The 16,697-nt window shown below is 41.1% G+C and overlaps 1 protein-coding gene across 3 annotated transcripts in view; it reads left to right on the top strand.

Moving 5' to 3' along the window:
• The window catches only part of LGR5 (leucine rich repeat containing G protein-coupled receptor 5), a gene marked incomplete at its 5' end in the record, with an annotated part of 146,885 nt that overhangs the window by 104,728 nt on the left and 25,460 nt on the right, over positions 1 to 16,697 (top strand). For 2 of the 3 annotated variants that reach the window (XM_081083292.1, XM_081083290.1), the window contains 8 exons: positions 89 to 160; positions 3,217 to 3,285; positions 4,608 to 4,679; positions 9,234 to 9,305; positions 9,703 to 9,771; positions 9,912 to 9,983; positions 13,517 to 13,582; positions 14,541 to 14,612. In XM_081083292.1, coding sequence (XP_080939418.1) covers positions 89 to 160; positions 3,217 to 3,285; positions 4,608 to 4,679; positions 9,234 to 9,305; positions 9,703 to 9,771; positions 9,912 to 9,983; positions 13,517 to 13,582; positions 14,541 to 14,612 — 564 coding nt within the window. The remainder of the gene's footprint in view (positions 1 to 88; positions 161 to 3,216; positions 3,286 to 4,607; positions 4,680 to 9,233; positions 9,306 to 9,702; positions 9,772 to 9,911; positions 9,984 to 13,516; positions 13,583 to 14,540; positions 14,613 to 16,697) is intronic. The other variant, XM_081083291.1, reaches the window with a different exon arrangement.

Raw genomic sequence — 16,697 nt, 5'->3', positions numbered from 1 at the left:
TAAGTTTCTTTGGATTTAAGAGATTGAAATGTGCCTAAATTTCTATGTGCAGTGTGCCTTGCTGACTGTCTGTAATGTTCTCCTGCAGGCATCTCCATAACAATAGAATCCACTCTCTGGGAAAGAAATGCTTTGATGGGCTCCACAGCCTAGAGACTTTGTGAGTTGACCTTTTATTTGTTTCCCTTTTTTCAGTGTTTTCCTGAGTATTCTGAAGGAATCAAAACAGCCTTAAAGTCGAGATTGCTGTTTGGTTTGGTTAATTGCCTGAGCTTTACACAGATATTCACTGCGGCTTTATCTTACACACAAACACACACCTGGCAAAGCTAAACAAGATTTTATCTTGATCTAACAAGAGTGATAAATTAGTTAGAATCATTAGAAGCTAAAGAAGATGCTTTCCACTGAGCAGGGACGATGTGTTTGGGAATGAGAGATATCTGTAATCCTATCAACAATAAAAATACACTTTAAAAAGAAGAATAAATTCTATATTGTCCAGGATGCAGACCAGGCTGCACTCTGAAATGAACAGGTGTCTCATTAGGAAACAGCAGAGTTCATGCTAAAAGCAAATCTAAAGACTAGCAAGTTATGGTGGCTACCATGCATTGAGTATATATCCATGGTCAAATATGGCACTGGACATTTGTCACACTTTCAATTAATCCTACAACCATCCTATGAAAGCAGACATTACTCTCCCATCTTAGGCCCAGTGCTATTAAGGATTTTACCAACACTACAGTTATTCAATAGCATAACTGGGATTTGCTTCCTTCTCTAGTTCGACTTCAAAATCCACGTTCACTGCTACATTCTACTTCCAAAGAAGTCAAAAATTTAGTTTTGCGTTGTTACCTGTAATGAAACTAGAGCCCGGCCAGCTGACCTGACCATAGCCTAGAGTGTATCCCAGAGCCACTTGGAGAAGGGCTTCCTATGGGCCACACACCCTGGCTGAGCCCTTCCCTGTGGAGTGAGGGCGGGGTGACAGGCAGAGCAGGTTCTGAGTGTGCCGGGGGAGGAGGGTGGTTCCAGCTGTGCCCCAACTCCAACCTTCATGTTTTTACTACTGAAGCACAAGAAACCACACAGGGCCACTGAATCGACGATGCTGGCTGTGACAGGACTGCAGAGAGGATACCCAGAGACCACCTCTGCTGTGGCCTTGGAGCCCCTTATTCATTTGCATACAGAGCTTAACCATTTGCACAGGATCAATTTAACTTCCAACCGGCTCTGCATCCACCGATTTCCTTCCAGACCATCTATTGTTCGTGGTCTTCTGGAGGCCGATCAGCACTAACAGCTCTCCTTCCCGAGTTACTTAAGTCACTCTGTGTTTCCTCCTAGAAGGGAGGAATCGTCCTCATAAGGAGATGCCAAAGATGAACTTGTCCAGGCAGGACTTGGATGTCAACTCAGTGGCATAGGCAAGCAGTTTCCATGGTGCTAGGAAAAATTAGAACTTCTTCCTTGTCTACACAGAGCTGGGTGGGGGATCTTAGCAATGGAAAGCACCTTCGGTCCTTTTCAACTCAACAGGAACAAAAACAAGATGCGCTCTGATGGGTATTTCCGTAAATAGTCTCCCTCCACCCCCTAACCCCTCATGTTTAGGTGAGGACCCAGGATTGCATATAAATACCATAGAATAAAACATTTTAGGAGAAACTCCTGCGAGTCTTATTGAACCCCCTCCCCTCCCCTTGCCCATAGCTGAGGATCAGTCAATTGGTTACTCCCAATGTCCTCCTTTCTCTCACTAGAAATCCAAGTAATTTATAAGGACCCAATACTTTTTAATCAAAACAGAGCATCTGGAGAGATTTACAAACAGGAAGAAAATTTATGTCCACAAAAGACCCAAGTTTCCTGCCTGCAGTATAGCTTAACGATGGTTTGTGTCAGACAAGTAGGAATCTTGATTCATGTCTAACTCAGTTAAATTATCTCTCTCTTAAAATTAAATAGCAGCTCTTTTCCACAGAGGAAGATCTAACCACATCTGATTGCCCGACCAAAAGGTTTTTCTGTGTCATCTGGGAAATCTGCCATTCCCAGAGACCAGGAGGCAATTACTTTTTCATACAAAGATGTAGCTCTAAGGTGGAGTAAATCTATAAAGCTCCTCTGAGTAATGGAATTGAAAAGCCATTTGTGTCATAACAAATAGGGAAATTAATGATTTGAGATTGTTTGGCCATCCCATCTATGTGCATGAAAAATAATACAGAGCTTTGCCTCACAGACCAGCGAAAACATCATACTCCTGATCTGAATCACTATTTGTGTCCCTGAGAAAATTCTAGACCTAATGTGCTTCCTGAGAGGACCCTGCACATATAAACCTCTCCAGAAGCAGGTTGTCATGCGGACCTCAGGCTGTGAGGGACACGGGGACTCCACAGGAGCCAGGGACAAAGCAGCTCTCCAAGAGGGCCTCTCAGGAGAGACTCTAAAAAGCAGGGGGAAGAAGAGAATGGAGGAGGGAACAAGAAAGGGCATGTGACTCAGGAGCCCAGAGTGGTGCCCGTACAATCTGGCAGCTGAGTGAGCTAGGCTCAGGTGAAGAGCCACATTAGCAAGCTTTTAACACTTGGCCGAGCATCCCTCCTACTTGGACACTGACACGGCTCTATGTGCCCTCCCTTTTTTGAAATTCCCCGGTGCCATTGAGACTTGACTCTTTGAAATGTCTCATGATCAATCTAATGGCCATTTTAGTGCGGAGACTTGTGGAATGGTGGTGATCAGCACGCCAAACAAACCTCTCTCCGTGAAGAGAAGGAATGAGCCCTGGTTGGTGCTGCTCAGTGGAAGGAGCGTTAGCATGGGAACCTAAGGGGTCTCAGGTTTGATTCCAGTCAAGGGCATGTAACTGAGTTGTGGGTTCGCTCCCCGTCCTGGTTGGGGCACCTGTAGGAGGCAACCAATTGATGTGTCTCTCATGTCGATAACTCTCTCTCTCTCTCTCTCTCTCTCTCTCTCTCTCTCTCTCTCTCTCTCTCTGCCTCCCTCAATCCTTCCATTTGACTTCTCTGAAAAAGCAATAGAAAAAATATCCTCAGGTAAAGATTAAATAGAGAAGGAATGAGAATTTTCATCACTGACACTGGTCCATTGAAATAACATGTTAACTTTCCTAGTAAATGTAATATATATGAATCTGAAAATGAAAAACTAAAAATACTATTTACTTACTTTCAGAGATTTAAATTATAATAACCTTGATGAATTCCCCACTGCGATCAGGACACTCTCCAACCTTAAAGAACTGTAAGTATTTAGGACAGATTTAATGGGAGATTCTATTCTTGGTTAATTTATTTTTTTTAAATGTGACTTATAGGAAAAATATCTTAATTCATCTAAATGACAGTTAAGTACACTTGAAATATACTGTAATTGATTCTATCATCAGCAAACATCAAATAATCTTTTAAAATTTATAATGGATTTCTAATATATGTATATTAGAAAAAATATATACGTATTTCTCTAATCCATACTTCTTTCCTAAGACATATTTCCCAAATATTTATACACGTTATAGATTTGTGCAGAACTGTAATGGAATTCAGTTATTTGCTGAGCATTTTGAAAAACATTTCTAGGTTGCATGGCAACCTAAAATAAAATGCATGTGCCTAGTGCAGTGCTAGATGCTTTCACATACATTATTTTATATTCTTTAAATACTTCATGACTCTTATTTAATTTTGAAAAACACAATTTTACTAAAGTAGAGCTAACCTCCAGCTATTAGGTTGTATATATTCTTTTACATACTATAATTAGTTATTCACTGTACCTAAAAAAAACTATGTAAGCAATGTGCTAACACTTGGAAAGGAAAATAAGCCTAGAACCCATTTTCCTGGCAGAGAGAAATAGGACACACAGCTAAAGGAGGTAGACAGCAGGGCTTGTTTATTAAAAACAACAATAACCAGCCTTCAGGAGGTCCTGCCTTGGGAAAACCCACTGTGGCCTCACTGGGAAGTCATCGTTGTCGATGGCGAGGCAGACCAACCACTGCCACTCATCTCGTCCACAGGCCCGCAGGGGACCCAAAGGCCTTCGACTGCGCCCCTTTGCCACTCAGACAACATTAGCATCAACAGATGAGGATCAATTCGTTGTTACAGACTCACCAAGCACCTTCCTTCAGCTCAGGAAATCCTGTTCTCAGAGGAGATTATTTAAATCTCCACCTCACTGCAGCTTAAGTCCATTTTCTCTTCTCCTAGTTTCAAATGGGGTCATGGCCTGTCTCCAAAGATGGTTCCCTCTGTCTCAAGTTGTTGCACTATCAGATATTAACAGACGAATTTTCTTTAATAACACTAGATTGTAAGTTTCCATAAAGCACAATTATTATTTTCAGATTCTTTATTTTTCTTTCAAGATGACAGCCTGTGATTTCTTTTTCTCCTAGAGAGTGAGGGCATGTAAGTTTCAAAATGCATAGAGGAATTTAACCAGAGCCTCTAGTTACTAATGGTGCTGGTAACTGCCATGGGAAGAGAAGGTGAGGACTAACAACTAAATTTATCCCACACAGTATTTCCTATAAATTTTTTTTCTTCTCTTTCTAGAGGATTTCACAGCAACAATATCAAGTCAATACCTGAGAAAGCATTTGTAGGCAACCCTTCTCTTATTACAATGTAAGTGGCCATGGTTCTTTTTTATTTTTCCATCCTGAAATAGAGCATGCATTGCTTTTTTAAATATAATACAATAAATGGTCTATATGCACCCAAGTTTTTTCTCAATCAATGTAAGACTTAATACAGAGAAATATGTAGAGAGATGTTTTACTAGGTTTTAGCTAAATGCTGAAATAATATAAAAGATTTGTTTTTCTAAGACCTTCAATATGCATTGCATTATGCTTCATATCTTCAGGTGCCTTTTCTCACTTCACAATAATCCTGTGAAACGCTTTGCTTCTCTCTATTTTATAAGGAATAAAACTGATTTTTAAAATGAATCCAAGTGTACTAGAAATGAAAATTGTTATATACAAACTAGAAGCCCGGTGCACGAAATTTGTGCACTGGGTGTGTGGGGGGGGGGGGGGGGGGAGTGTCCCTCAGCCCAGCCTGCCCCCTCTCACATACTGGGAGCCCTCAGTCGTTGACCCCATCACCCTCCAATCACAGGATCGGCCCCTTGCCCAGGCCTGATGCCTCTGACAGAGGCGTCAGGCCCAGACAGGGGACCCTCATTTCCCCCCATCACTGGTTCTGCCCCCAGCCCAGAACTGATGCCTCTGGCCCAGGCGTCAGGCCTGGGCAGGGGACCCCCAAACCCCTCCGATTGCTGGCTCTGCCCCTTTCCCAGGCCTGATGCCTTGGCCAGAGGCGTAGACCCCCATCACCCTCCGATCGCCTGATCAGCCCCTTGCCCAGGGTTGGCGGCGTGAGTGGGGCGGACACTGAAGCCGCCCCGCCGGCCTGTGTCCTGGTCAGCCAGCGGGATCTGGTCCCCGGGGACCGCCAGCACTCACGCCCCAAACGCGGGTTGGCGGCGTGAGTGCGGGCGGACGCCGCAGCCGCCCCGCCGGCTCGCGTCCGGGTCTGCCGGCCGGATCGGGTCCGGGCAACCGCTGGCACTCACGCCCCCTACCCGCTCTCTGATGGTGCTGTACCATCCTGCCTGCAATATGCAAATTAGCCGCCACCTTTTTTGGCGGTTAACTGCCAATCTTAGTTGGCAGTTAATTTGCATATCTCACTGATTAGCCAATGAAAAAGGTATCGTTCTTACGCCAATTACCATTTTTCTCTTTTATTAGTATAGGATTAGAGGCCCGGTGCACGAAATTGATGCACGGGGGGGGCGGGAGTGCGGGGGTTCCCTCAGCCCAGCCTGCACCCTCTCCAATCCAGGACCCCTCGGGGGATATCCGACTTCCCTCTCACAATCCAGGAACGCTGGCTCCTAACTGCTCACCTGCCTGCCTGCCTGATTGCCCCCAACTGCCCTCCCTGCCAGCCTGCCCCCCCTGCTGGCCTGGTGGCCCCAACTGCCCCCCCTGCCAGCCTGGTCACCCCTAACTGCCCCCCCACAGGCCTAGTCGCCCCTCGCAGCCTGCTGCTCAGTTGTTTAGTCATCCCTCACTAACCCCCCTGCCAGCCTCGTCGCCCCATGCAGCCTACTGGTTGTTACTGTTACTGTGATGGCATCCTGGACAATTTGCATATTCCTCTATTAGATAGAAGTCCTTAACAACAATAAACTCCAGCCTAAGTTGATGGTGGAGAATGAGAATACTGTTTTATGCTGTGTATATATCCACTGATTGTCAAGCCAACCATGAAGTCACATTTATACAATTACAAGCTAAGTTGTAATTCTAGAAATATACATATGTTTTAGAAAGGTGTATATAAGGATTTAGGTACCGTAAAAGCACAAAATACTTACAGCTTTAACAAATCATTAATTCTACGTTTCACATTTAGCACAGACATAAGATTGATCATATGTAGATACACAAGAAGATGAAAATATGTTAGTATTGGGCTGGCTCTTAGTTAAAAGATACCTGGCAGATTTGGAACATAGGATTGGACTGAGGTCATGGGTGAAGGTGAAACCAAAATGTGGTGTTCAGAGTCCAAGTTTGTTGTCTCACAGAACCAAAGAATGGATTCACAGTCAAAAACAATTAGCGGAGGCAAAGTTCATTGAGGGATAGACAGACTTCCTGCCGCAGGGGGCAGCAAGAAGGGGATCCAAAGCAGGTTACTGGTGAAGCTTCTTTTTCTCAGGTTCCGAAGTCCCATGCCCCTTAAACAGGTCCTGGAAAAGGTGCAGCTGGTGTTCCAAAAGCAGGCCAGTGTCCAAAGCTTCTGTTCCATGTTGCAGCTGGGTGTAGCTCAGCATCCAAGCTAACTAAAGTCCATCAGTCCATGTGTGCAGTCCCGTATGGCCACAAGCCACATGGGCGCAGGGGAGTATATCCCCTGAGATAGGAGCCCAGTGCGCCAGAGAGAGAGAGAAGAGAGTGTGTGCTTCTTTGTCCAGGGGTAAATTCATGCTTGCTAGTTCCTGATTGGTCCTTTCAAAAAATTCTGCCTTAGCAACATCCTTGGGATTGATTATACACCTCACTGCCTTGTGATTGGCTATCTGCAAGTTGCCTGTCTTAGTAGCATCTACACCTTTTAAAGCTCAGGTCTCCCTCACACACCCTTCTTTCCCCACCTTGCTGGGTTCCCCGGTTCTAGGTCCTTTTGTTTTTTCTGAGGTGCGGTCAGCAAGCTGTATCCTGTTCACATCTGCAAGGTCCTGTTATTCTAGGACTTCCCACTCTCCCCCCTCTCCCCACATCCCGTCCCAAGGTCCCGTCCCTGACTGCCTAGCCCTCCTGTCTCCTCAAGGCGTCTTGAATTTGGAGGAAGAGAGTAAGGACAACTGTTGAACATGACTCTAGGGGCACTTCTTGGCAGAAATCCATCCTGTGCCAACTTGATTGAGAGGCATTCTGGGACTGCATACCATTTGTCACAAATGAGCTAGAGTCCCAATTAGTCCTGACAACTAAGAAAAAAAATACCATTCATCATTCCTGAAATGTTCCGACAGTATGTTGGAAAACTAAGGGTTTTAAAGTTTATTGCCAATAAACATTAGTCCTCATTAGAGAGTATTTACATAGTTAAGAGGTTGGCAACTTGCATTGCTTTTGCTTCTTTTTCCTAGCAGCTGCAGGACTGGGTATGTGTTTTTTAATCACTCTCTTGATATGCTGATACCCCTTAAAGGGGACTAACAGTCCCCCAAATTATTAGTGTTCCTATCCAATGCTTGATGTTGACTTAATCCCTCCTCTCCTTGCTTCTGCTTCTGTTTCCATCTCTTGTCATTGCCATCCCCACCCACGACCCTTCCCGGATTCCCACTTTCTGTGAAGGCAAAGGCTTCCTGTATCTATTGGCTACTCAGGCCTTATTTCTACCTCTGCAGTCCTATCCTATGCCTAACTTCCCATCCAGCTGCCCATCAGCCTCTCTGCTAGCAATTACCTCTAGATGTGCATCAGTCTAAGGCTCATCTCCCTGCCTACCCCACTGATGGGTCATCTCTCTTGAAACACAGCACCCATATTGTCACTCTCTTGCTGTGAAACATGCAGAAACTTGGGATTTTCTATTTACATTAAATGCACACTCCTTACCCTGGCTTTCACAGCCTTCCACGTGGCTCGGGCCAACACTCCTGATCAGTTTCCTAAAGCTCTACTCAATTACCCTACACATAGTCCAGACCAACTCAGCTAAATTCATAAAATGAACTTTCCCTTGTTTCCTTTGCTCCTATGATGCTATCTCTTCACTATTCTTACTGAAATTTTGTTTTCCAAGGTTTATTTCAAGTGACATTTCCATGAAATTTTTCCTGATCTCATGAGGGAACTCCCATCTGAGAACCCTATAGCTCCTTATTTGTGTCAGTGATAACTCTGCCTAGGTATACAAGCGTGTGTATCATATCTGCCCAGGGTACACATATATGAATAAATAAGCACATAGTGCAGATAAAGGATAATATAATATTATGAGGCAAATTCCATTTTTTAGTCCCTTTTATGTTATGATAAGATTTGACCAGAGGATAGACTCTTCATGTAACATATAAAACTTCACCTTTATTTAATTAATGCTACGCTTGCCAGCACCCTGAATTACCTTTCTGCCACTCACTAGAGTCCACAGATGTTGGAGGCACAGGGAAATTTTTAAGTAATAACGACAGTCAGTTCACTTGCTTTTCTCCTTAGTAGCTATCATTCATATCTGCTGTCATAAATTTTCTATCTTAAATAGTATGGATTTCTTACCAAAAGTCTCATCATATGAGTTAAAACACTTTTGAGGTTGCCTGAAACCATGTGATTAGGAATGTTATATAATACTAGAGGTCTGGTGCACAGATTCATGCACTGGTGGGGTCCCTCAGCCTGACCTGAACCCTCACGCAATCAAGGACCCCTCGGGGGATGTCTGCTTTGAGCATCTGCCCCCTGGTGGTCAGTGCCCATCATAGTGGCCGGTCAAACGGTTGTTCGGTCGTTCGGTCATTCAGTTGCTTAGGCTTCTATATAGAGAGATAGTATAATCGAAATTACATAAAAACATTGAATGTACTGGTTGAAATTTGCCATTCAAGTTTTATACTAAGACATTGGTGCTTGGATTTTTTTTTTCCAGACATTTCTATGATAACCCGATCCAGCTTGTTGGAAGATCCGCTTTTCAGCATTTACCTGAACTAAGAACACTGTAAGTTTTTCTCTGACATATCACTTTCCCCTTGTAGGGTTGCTGTAAAAACCAAATGTATATTATAAGTTGAAGTGCTTTGAAAATGGGAATAAAAATTACCCATTTTTGCCTGGCCAGCATGGCTCAGTGGTTGACCATTGACCTATAAGCCAAGAGGTCACGGTTCGATTCACGGTCAGGTCATATGCCCAAGTTGCGGGCTCAATCCCCAAGGTGGGGCATGCAGGAGGCAGCTGATCAATGCTTTCTCTCATCATTGATGTTTCTATCTCTCTCCCTCTCCTTTCCTCTTTGAAATCAATAAAAATATATATTTTAAAAAGATATATTTAAAAAAATTTTAATTATCCATTTTTATCTTCTCCCAATAATTCTCATGTGTCCCTCCTTCTAGGACTTTGAACGGTGCCTCACAAATCACTGAGTTTCCTGATTTGAGTGGAACCGGGAGCCTGGAGAGCCTGTGAGTACTTGAGAAGGCTCTTGACTTTGACCAGAACAGGCACTGCTTTTAAAGCCCAACCAGTCTGAATGCCAGTGAATCAAAATATGTCCGTGTGATGCCTGAATAAAAGAGCTATGTCTGGTTTTGTGTTTCAACAGGACTTTAACTGGAGCACAGATCTCATCTCTTCCTCAAACCGTGTGTGATCAGTTACCTAATCTCCAAATGCTGTGCGTATCAGTAAGGCAGTAACGCTCTGTGAACAGGCAGCTGCCATCTAGGGGTGAAGTGGCAGACATTATTTCAAAAATCCTTTAAAAGGGGAGAAAGTTCTTTCCTTGCCCTTCTCCAGGAGGTCAGGCCTCCTTTGCCCGCTGTGGGCCAGGGAAGCGGCTCTCTGATGGGACCCTGGTAACGATAGCAGTACATGGTGTTTCCAAACCCCAAACGTCTCCCACTGGAGTCCAACTGGCACACATTTCCTTTAAGAAAATGGATATGAACAAGCCCAAATAACTTCCTTTCCCCCTCTAAAGGCTTTTCAGAGCAGAAAAAAATAGATTAAAAACCCACTATGGATGCCAAAATAAAAAATTAAGCTATCGGATGCACACAGACCTTGATAAAGGCAACCAAACATTCTTCCGGTATAGTTGTGGGTGCCATGTTCTAATGTTTCCTCTAATGGTTAAACTGTTTGCATATGTTATTTCTGTTGGCTTGGAGCTTTTTGCCCTGCCTTTCTTATGTTTTATGAAAAGTCGTTTATAGGAACTTGAAGAGCTTTGTTTTGACCTTCCATTCTCAGCCTTCTCCCTCAAATCCCACTCAACCCTATTATCGTCCTCTCAAGCATTGTTGGGACTTAGTGAAAGGGCCCTTCATCTTTTGCCATGGTTCTGTTCTCACGCAGTATACATCTGCGGCCATTGAATGCCTGTAATTCCACCATAGGCTTTGCCTAGTAGCAGCGCTACAAGCAGCGCTACAAGCAGCACTACAGATGTTAAGTGGAGGAATGGGAATGTCTGCTGTGGTGGTTCTGCCTTCCCCCATTCCCAGCCTGCATGTCACTCCAGGCCACAGTTGCTCAATGTATGGAGTTGCAATAACATCATGTGATAGCCTTGGAGTTGGGCATTTATGTTTGAAGGAAAGGGATAGAGCTGATCTCCGCTTATTCGCCCCACATTGCCCTAGAGAGATACAAGTGAGAAAACTGAGAATTAGGAAACTTAAGTACAAGAAAGTAGCAGAGTCCAAATTTTAAACACAAGCAGTTTCATTGAATAACTAGGCAAAAGTGTATGCACAGTAGGTGGTGGAAATCATGGAGCCATCTTAGAATTCTCCCTACCACCTACAGAATAGGTATAATTATCCTCATTTCTTGAGGAAACTGGATCAATACCATGACAAGAATTTTACATCCTATAATTAATAAGTTGGGATCCAGTATTTAAATTTCATCTGTTGCCTGGCTGGTGTTGCTCAGTGGTTGAGCATTGACCTATGAATCAGGAGGTCACAGTTCCATTCTGGGCCAGGCCACATGCCCGGGTAGCAGGCTCAATTCCCAGTAGGGGGCGTGCAGGAGGCACCAGATCAATGATTCTCTCTCATCGTTGATGTTTCTATTTTTCCCGCTCCCTTCTTCTTTGAAATCAATAAAAATATATTTTAAAATATTAATAATAATAAAAATGATAATAAATTGCATCTGTCTCCACTATATCACATAGTAAATAGTAAACACCCAGGTCTAGAACTGCATAAATGGAGGCTGACTGACAAATTGGTTATGCACAAAGACTCTGGGGTCTGTTTTTCTGGTTCAAGTCCAGTCTCTCTCTATACCAGCACAGTATCTTGAACAACTTGTTTATTCCTTCTCAGTTCTGTTTCCTAATCTATAAAGTAGAGGTGTAATTACTTTCTTCAGAGGATCATCATGAGGATTAAATACCAGCCCCGGGAATATTGCAAACTCTCAGGCAATGTTAACTCATCATCTTGTTTCTCACTTCCACTATTCTTTCCTCAAGCTGAAACTAGAAAGGCTTGAAAATATACAAATACCTTAATAGCAGTATCTTGACATTTTCAAAGCACTTCAACCTACAATATTGATTTGTTCTTCCCAACAACTCTGCAATATCAGCAAAGCAGGCATCTTCTTCTCACTTAAGGAGAGAACTGAGAAAGATATCAATGCTTTGGCCAGTGTATCAACCAAGTAGAATGAGTTGAAGTTGAGAACAGAATTCAGAGTCCTGACCTCTACTACAGTCAACTTTAGGTTCTAGAAGCAGAGGTTTGAGAGCAACCCTCTTAGGCTGAATCATCCATGGGTCCTTGTTACATGAGGAAATTTAACTGCACTTGGGTGGTTTTGCCCCCAACTTGTTTCACCTCCAAGGGAATTACTTGGTTGTGTGTGGCTTTCCCTACTTAGTAGCTGGTGATCTTAAGCAAGTCATTTCACATTGTTTGGGGATTATCAGTGTCTCCCTCATAGAGTGACCACAGGATTAAAAGAAAAAGTTCAGGTAGAGCTGTAAACATGGTATCTACATGTAAGAAATGCTTGGTCAATGTTAACCATGAAAATCATTAGGTAGAAGTTAGGTAGGAGGTGATACTGTGTCTTTTATGTAGAAGAGGATTTTATGCACCCTCTACTAAGAGGTACACAGGAAGGATTTGTCCCCTTGAAGTCTGTGAAGATTAGTGAACCAAATTACTATAAGCTTTGATAACACGTGTGTCCATTTTATTTCACTCACTTTTCAAAATTACATACCCTACTGTTAGTCAGGTATACTTGTGTATAGGTGGCAAGTATGGTTTTGCTATTTTGTTTTTGATTCAGGTTGATCTTTGAAACCTCTACTATAAACTACAAATTTGTGTTTGCAAACAGCTTTATCTGAACTATTTATGTGTAGGAAATGAATTGTATTTCTATATAAATTACATTTATCCAATAAACGTAGAATAAAGTGATCAATTAAAGAATAAAATAACTTAAGAGCCTCTTAGTTTTAGTTGCATAGTGGGGCTCTAGGTTTAAGAATTAAAATCAGGCATAAAAACGTGTTAGCTGATTAGCTGATAACTTCTAAAATATGAGACAAAATTTTTTACATATATATCTATGTTACTTTATCTACCAGATTTCTTTTTCTAAGCTTTCTGCAAATTACCATGGCTTGCTTTAGATTAGTTATATTTTACTCTAAATATATCCAGATGGTTTTGTTATTCTGTAATTTGTTGAGTTTTGGCTGAAGACTTTCTTAGATTTCCACCCCTCCCTTTCTCATAGTGATTGATTTCCAAGTTAATGCTATGTTTTGAATTGTTGTTGGGGTTTTATTTTAGTTAATTAGAAAAGAACCAACAGTGATTCTTTTAGCTGTAGATAGCAGCTCTTAGAAACAGAGGCACAATTATTTAATTTGATTTGTACTCATTTCAGTAAGATAATAGCTAGAACATTGTAGATCATCACTAACAAAATATAAATATATTCATTAAGTAAATTATTTAAGTCAATTAAAGAAGTATAACAGTTACATTTTAGTAAACATTTGAATCTTCTGCTTAATCCAATAATGGTGGCTACCTGCTCCATGTCAGACTGGAGAAATGTTCAGTGTCGGCCTTTAGGAGATATATCATCTCAAAGGGGAAAAGGGAATGTTTCCTTACAATGAATATGTTACAGATTTTTTTCCCTTTTCTACCTTCTGTTTTTCAGAGATCTATCTTACAACCTGTTGGAGGATTTACCCAGTTTTTCAGTCTGCCAAAAGCTTCAGAAAATGTATGTCTATAGAGTCTCTAAGTCACCTAGCCAAAAATAAGAACCCAAACTCACATACCCAGGACTCATTGATTTGCTTGAGTCACTGGAGAGACATTTCATGTGTGTTCCCTTCTTACACACACAACATGACTGTATGAGATAGCTATAAAGTTTGGAAATACAGATAATACTATTTTACCATGCATTGTATGGTAAGTAAATTATTTATTATTTCCTTTCCCCTCCCTCCCCTGCCCCCATGAACTTGATGTAATAATGAAGTCCGTTTGTTTGAGCTTTGGCATTTTGCTAAACTTACATATCCAATAAGTGGTATGTGTGTTTTTTTTTAATATGGGGGACTTGAGTTTGTTGGTATGTTTGTTTCACAATAGTCAGCTTTAGGGGAGGTACCATATTTGTCATATTTGAGGTGCCACTGGTGCTACTTACACATGAAACATTTTAGAAGTCCTTTCTTAAAATTGCCACCTCCATAAAACATCATCCTATTGCTTTATACTCATACTTTGGTTTTGATCAAAATAATATTAACCATCTATCCTTTCCTACTTAATTTTCCTCTGAAAGCCTTTGGAAAATTAAGGGAGAAAGAAATAATCTATGTTTGAAAGGCAGATTTGAAACTCCTGAAGACCCTAAAATACAAGAAAGGCTCAGAAGGCAGAGCCAGGAGAGGCATTCTCAAAGTATTTAAATGAAGATGGCATTTGGGATATAGTTTTATGTTCACCCAAAAGAACTAGCTGCTTTGAAAGAGAGACAAACAATACTTCTTTAAGTGTATAAATTACAATGTTCTTTTTTAACCAAAAAAAAAATTTTTAAGTCACTTGATAGTCAATTTCATGTGTTTCTTGATTGAGGGCAGGTATTCCCTCTGTAAATGTTCTCAGAAGACTAGTCTTTGAAACCAGTGACTTTGAAATCAATCTTTGGACCTCTGTCATTTCAGAGACCTGCGACATAACGAAATCTATGAAATTAAGGTTGACACTTTCCAGCAGTTGCTTAGCCTCCGATCTCTGTGAGTATTGCCTCCCAGCACCTTCCCCATCATAGAGCACTTTCTTTCTTTCTTGGGTCTTTCTTTAATAATTTATTTTCCCTTTATATGCATATTGTGGGCATATATTTGCTATGAAAAGGCAAATATTTTGCTAGTCATCATTTCCAGAATTCAAAAGTTGTAAATTTGCAATCTGCTTTCTGCCAGTCAGCAGATCTGAAACTTTGGTAAAGAGGAAGGAGGCTGCTCTGTGAATAACTGACAAAATGTGTTTCTGTTTATGGCCTGGAATTGTCAGGGATTGTTTTGTATACAAAGATGAAATGACCACACAATTCTTCCTGCCCATTTATTCTTTGGTAGTTAAACAGTTTTTCTTTCTTTTTTTTTAATTATATTTTTATTTTGCAATTACAGTCGACATACATTATTATATTAGTTTCAAGTGTACACCCCAGTAGGTAGACATTAGACAACTTACTAAGTGATTATCCTGATAAATGTCATACCCCTCTGACACCATACATACTTATTACAATATTATTGACTATATTATAGTCCCTGTGCTGTACTTTACTCGCATGGCTATTCTGTAACAACCAATTTGTACTTAATTCCTTCACCTTTTTCAACCACTCTCTCAAGAGCCTGCCCATCGAGCAACTGTCAAAATGTTCTTGTATCTATGAGTCCTTTTCTGTTCTGCTTGTTCATTTATTTTGTTTTTAAGATTCAATTGTTGATAGATATGTATTTATTGCCATTTTATTGTTCATATTCTTTATTGGTTTTTCTTCTTCTTAAAAAAGACCCTTTAACATTTCATGTAATATTGGTTTGGTGGTGATGAACTGTAGCTTTTTCCTGCCTGGGAAGCTCTTTATCTGTCCTTCGATTCTAAATGATAGCTTTGCTAGGTAGAGTAATCTTGGGTGTAGGTCCTTGCTTTTTTCATCACTTTGAATATTTCTTGCCACACCCTTCTAGCCTGCAAAGTTTCTGTTGAGAAACCAGCTGACAGTCGTATGGGTGCTCCCTTGTAAGTTACTACTTTTCTCTTGCTGCTTTTAAGATTCTCTCTTTGTTTTTAACCTTTGGCATTTTAATTATGATGTGTCTTGTTGTGGGCCTCTTTTTTTATTTAAATAAATTTTTCTCTTTCTTTTTTTAATTCTTTATTGTTTGAAATATTACATATAGTATTACATATGTCTTCTTTTTCCTCCATTGAGCTCTCCTCAGCCACCCCCAACCCCAGCACATGCCCTCACCCCCTTAATGTCTGTGTCCATTGGTTATGTTTATATGCATGCATACAAGTCCTTTGGTTGATCTTTTACCCACCCTCCTCCCCTGCCTTCCCTCTGAAGTTTGACAGTCTGTTTGAGGCTTCTCTGTCTCTGGATCTATTGATGTCCATCAGTTTATGTTGTTCATTATATTCCGGTGTGGGCCTCTTTGGGTTCATTTTATTTGGGACTTTACACTTCCTGGACTTGTATGTCTATTTCATTCACCAAGTTGGGGAAGTTTTTTGCCATTATTTTTTCAAATAGGTATTCAAGTTCTTTCTCTCTCTATTCTCCTTCCAGCACTCTCATGATACAAATGTTGTTTTGCTTGAAGCTGTCCCAGAGTCTCCTATACAATCTTCACTTTTTAAATTCTTTTTTCTTTTTACTGTTCTGATTGGGTATTTTTTGCTTCTTTATATTTCAAATCACTGATTTGATTCTCAGTTTCATCTACACTGCTGTTGAGTGCCTATGAATTATTTTTCATTTTAGTTAGTGTATCCTTCATTTATCACTGATGCTTTTTTTATAGTTTCTTTCTTATAGTCCTTTTTATGCTGTTGAATTCTCCTAAATTCCTTGACGTTCTCACCAAGTTCCTTGAGCATCCTTGTAACTCTTGTTTTGAACTCTGTATGTGGTAGTTTGCTTGACTTCATTTCATTTAGTTCTTTTTTTTTTTTTTTTTTGTGATTGCTCTTTCATTTGGCACCTGTTTCTTTGTCTCCACATTTTGTCTGCTTTCCTGTGTCTGTTTCTGTTCACTGTGTAGAGCTGATACATCTCCTGGAATTGGTAGAGTGGTTTT

The sequence above is a fragment of the Myotis nattereri genome (assembly GCF_964212035.1).
Source record: "Myotis nattereri genome assembly, chromosome: 2".
Taxonomy (NCBI): Eukaryota; Metazoa; Chordata; class Mammalia; order Chiroptera; family Vespertilionidae; genus Myotis; species Myotis nattereri.
The sequence above is the reverse complement of the archived record's forward strand: the minus strand, read 5'-3'. Positions and strand labels throughout refer to the sequence as shown.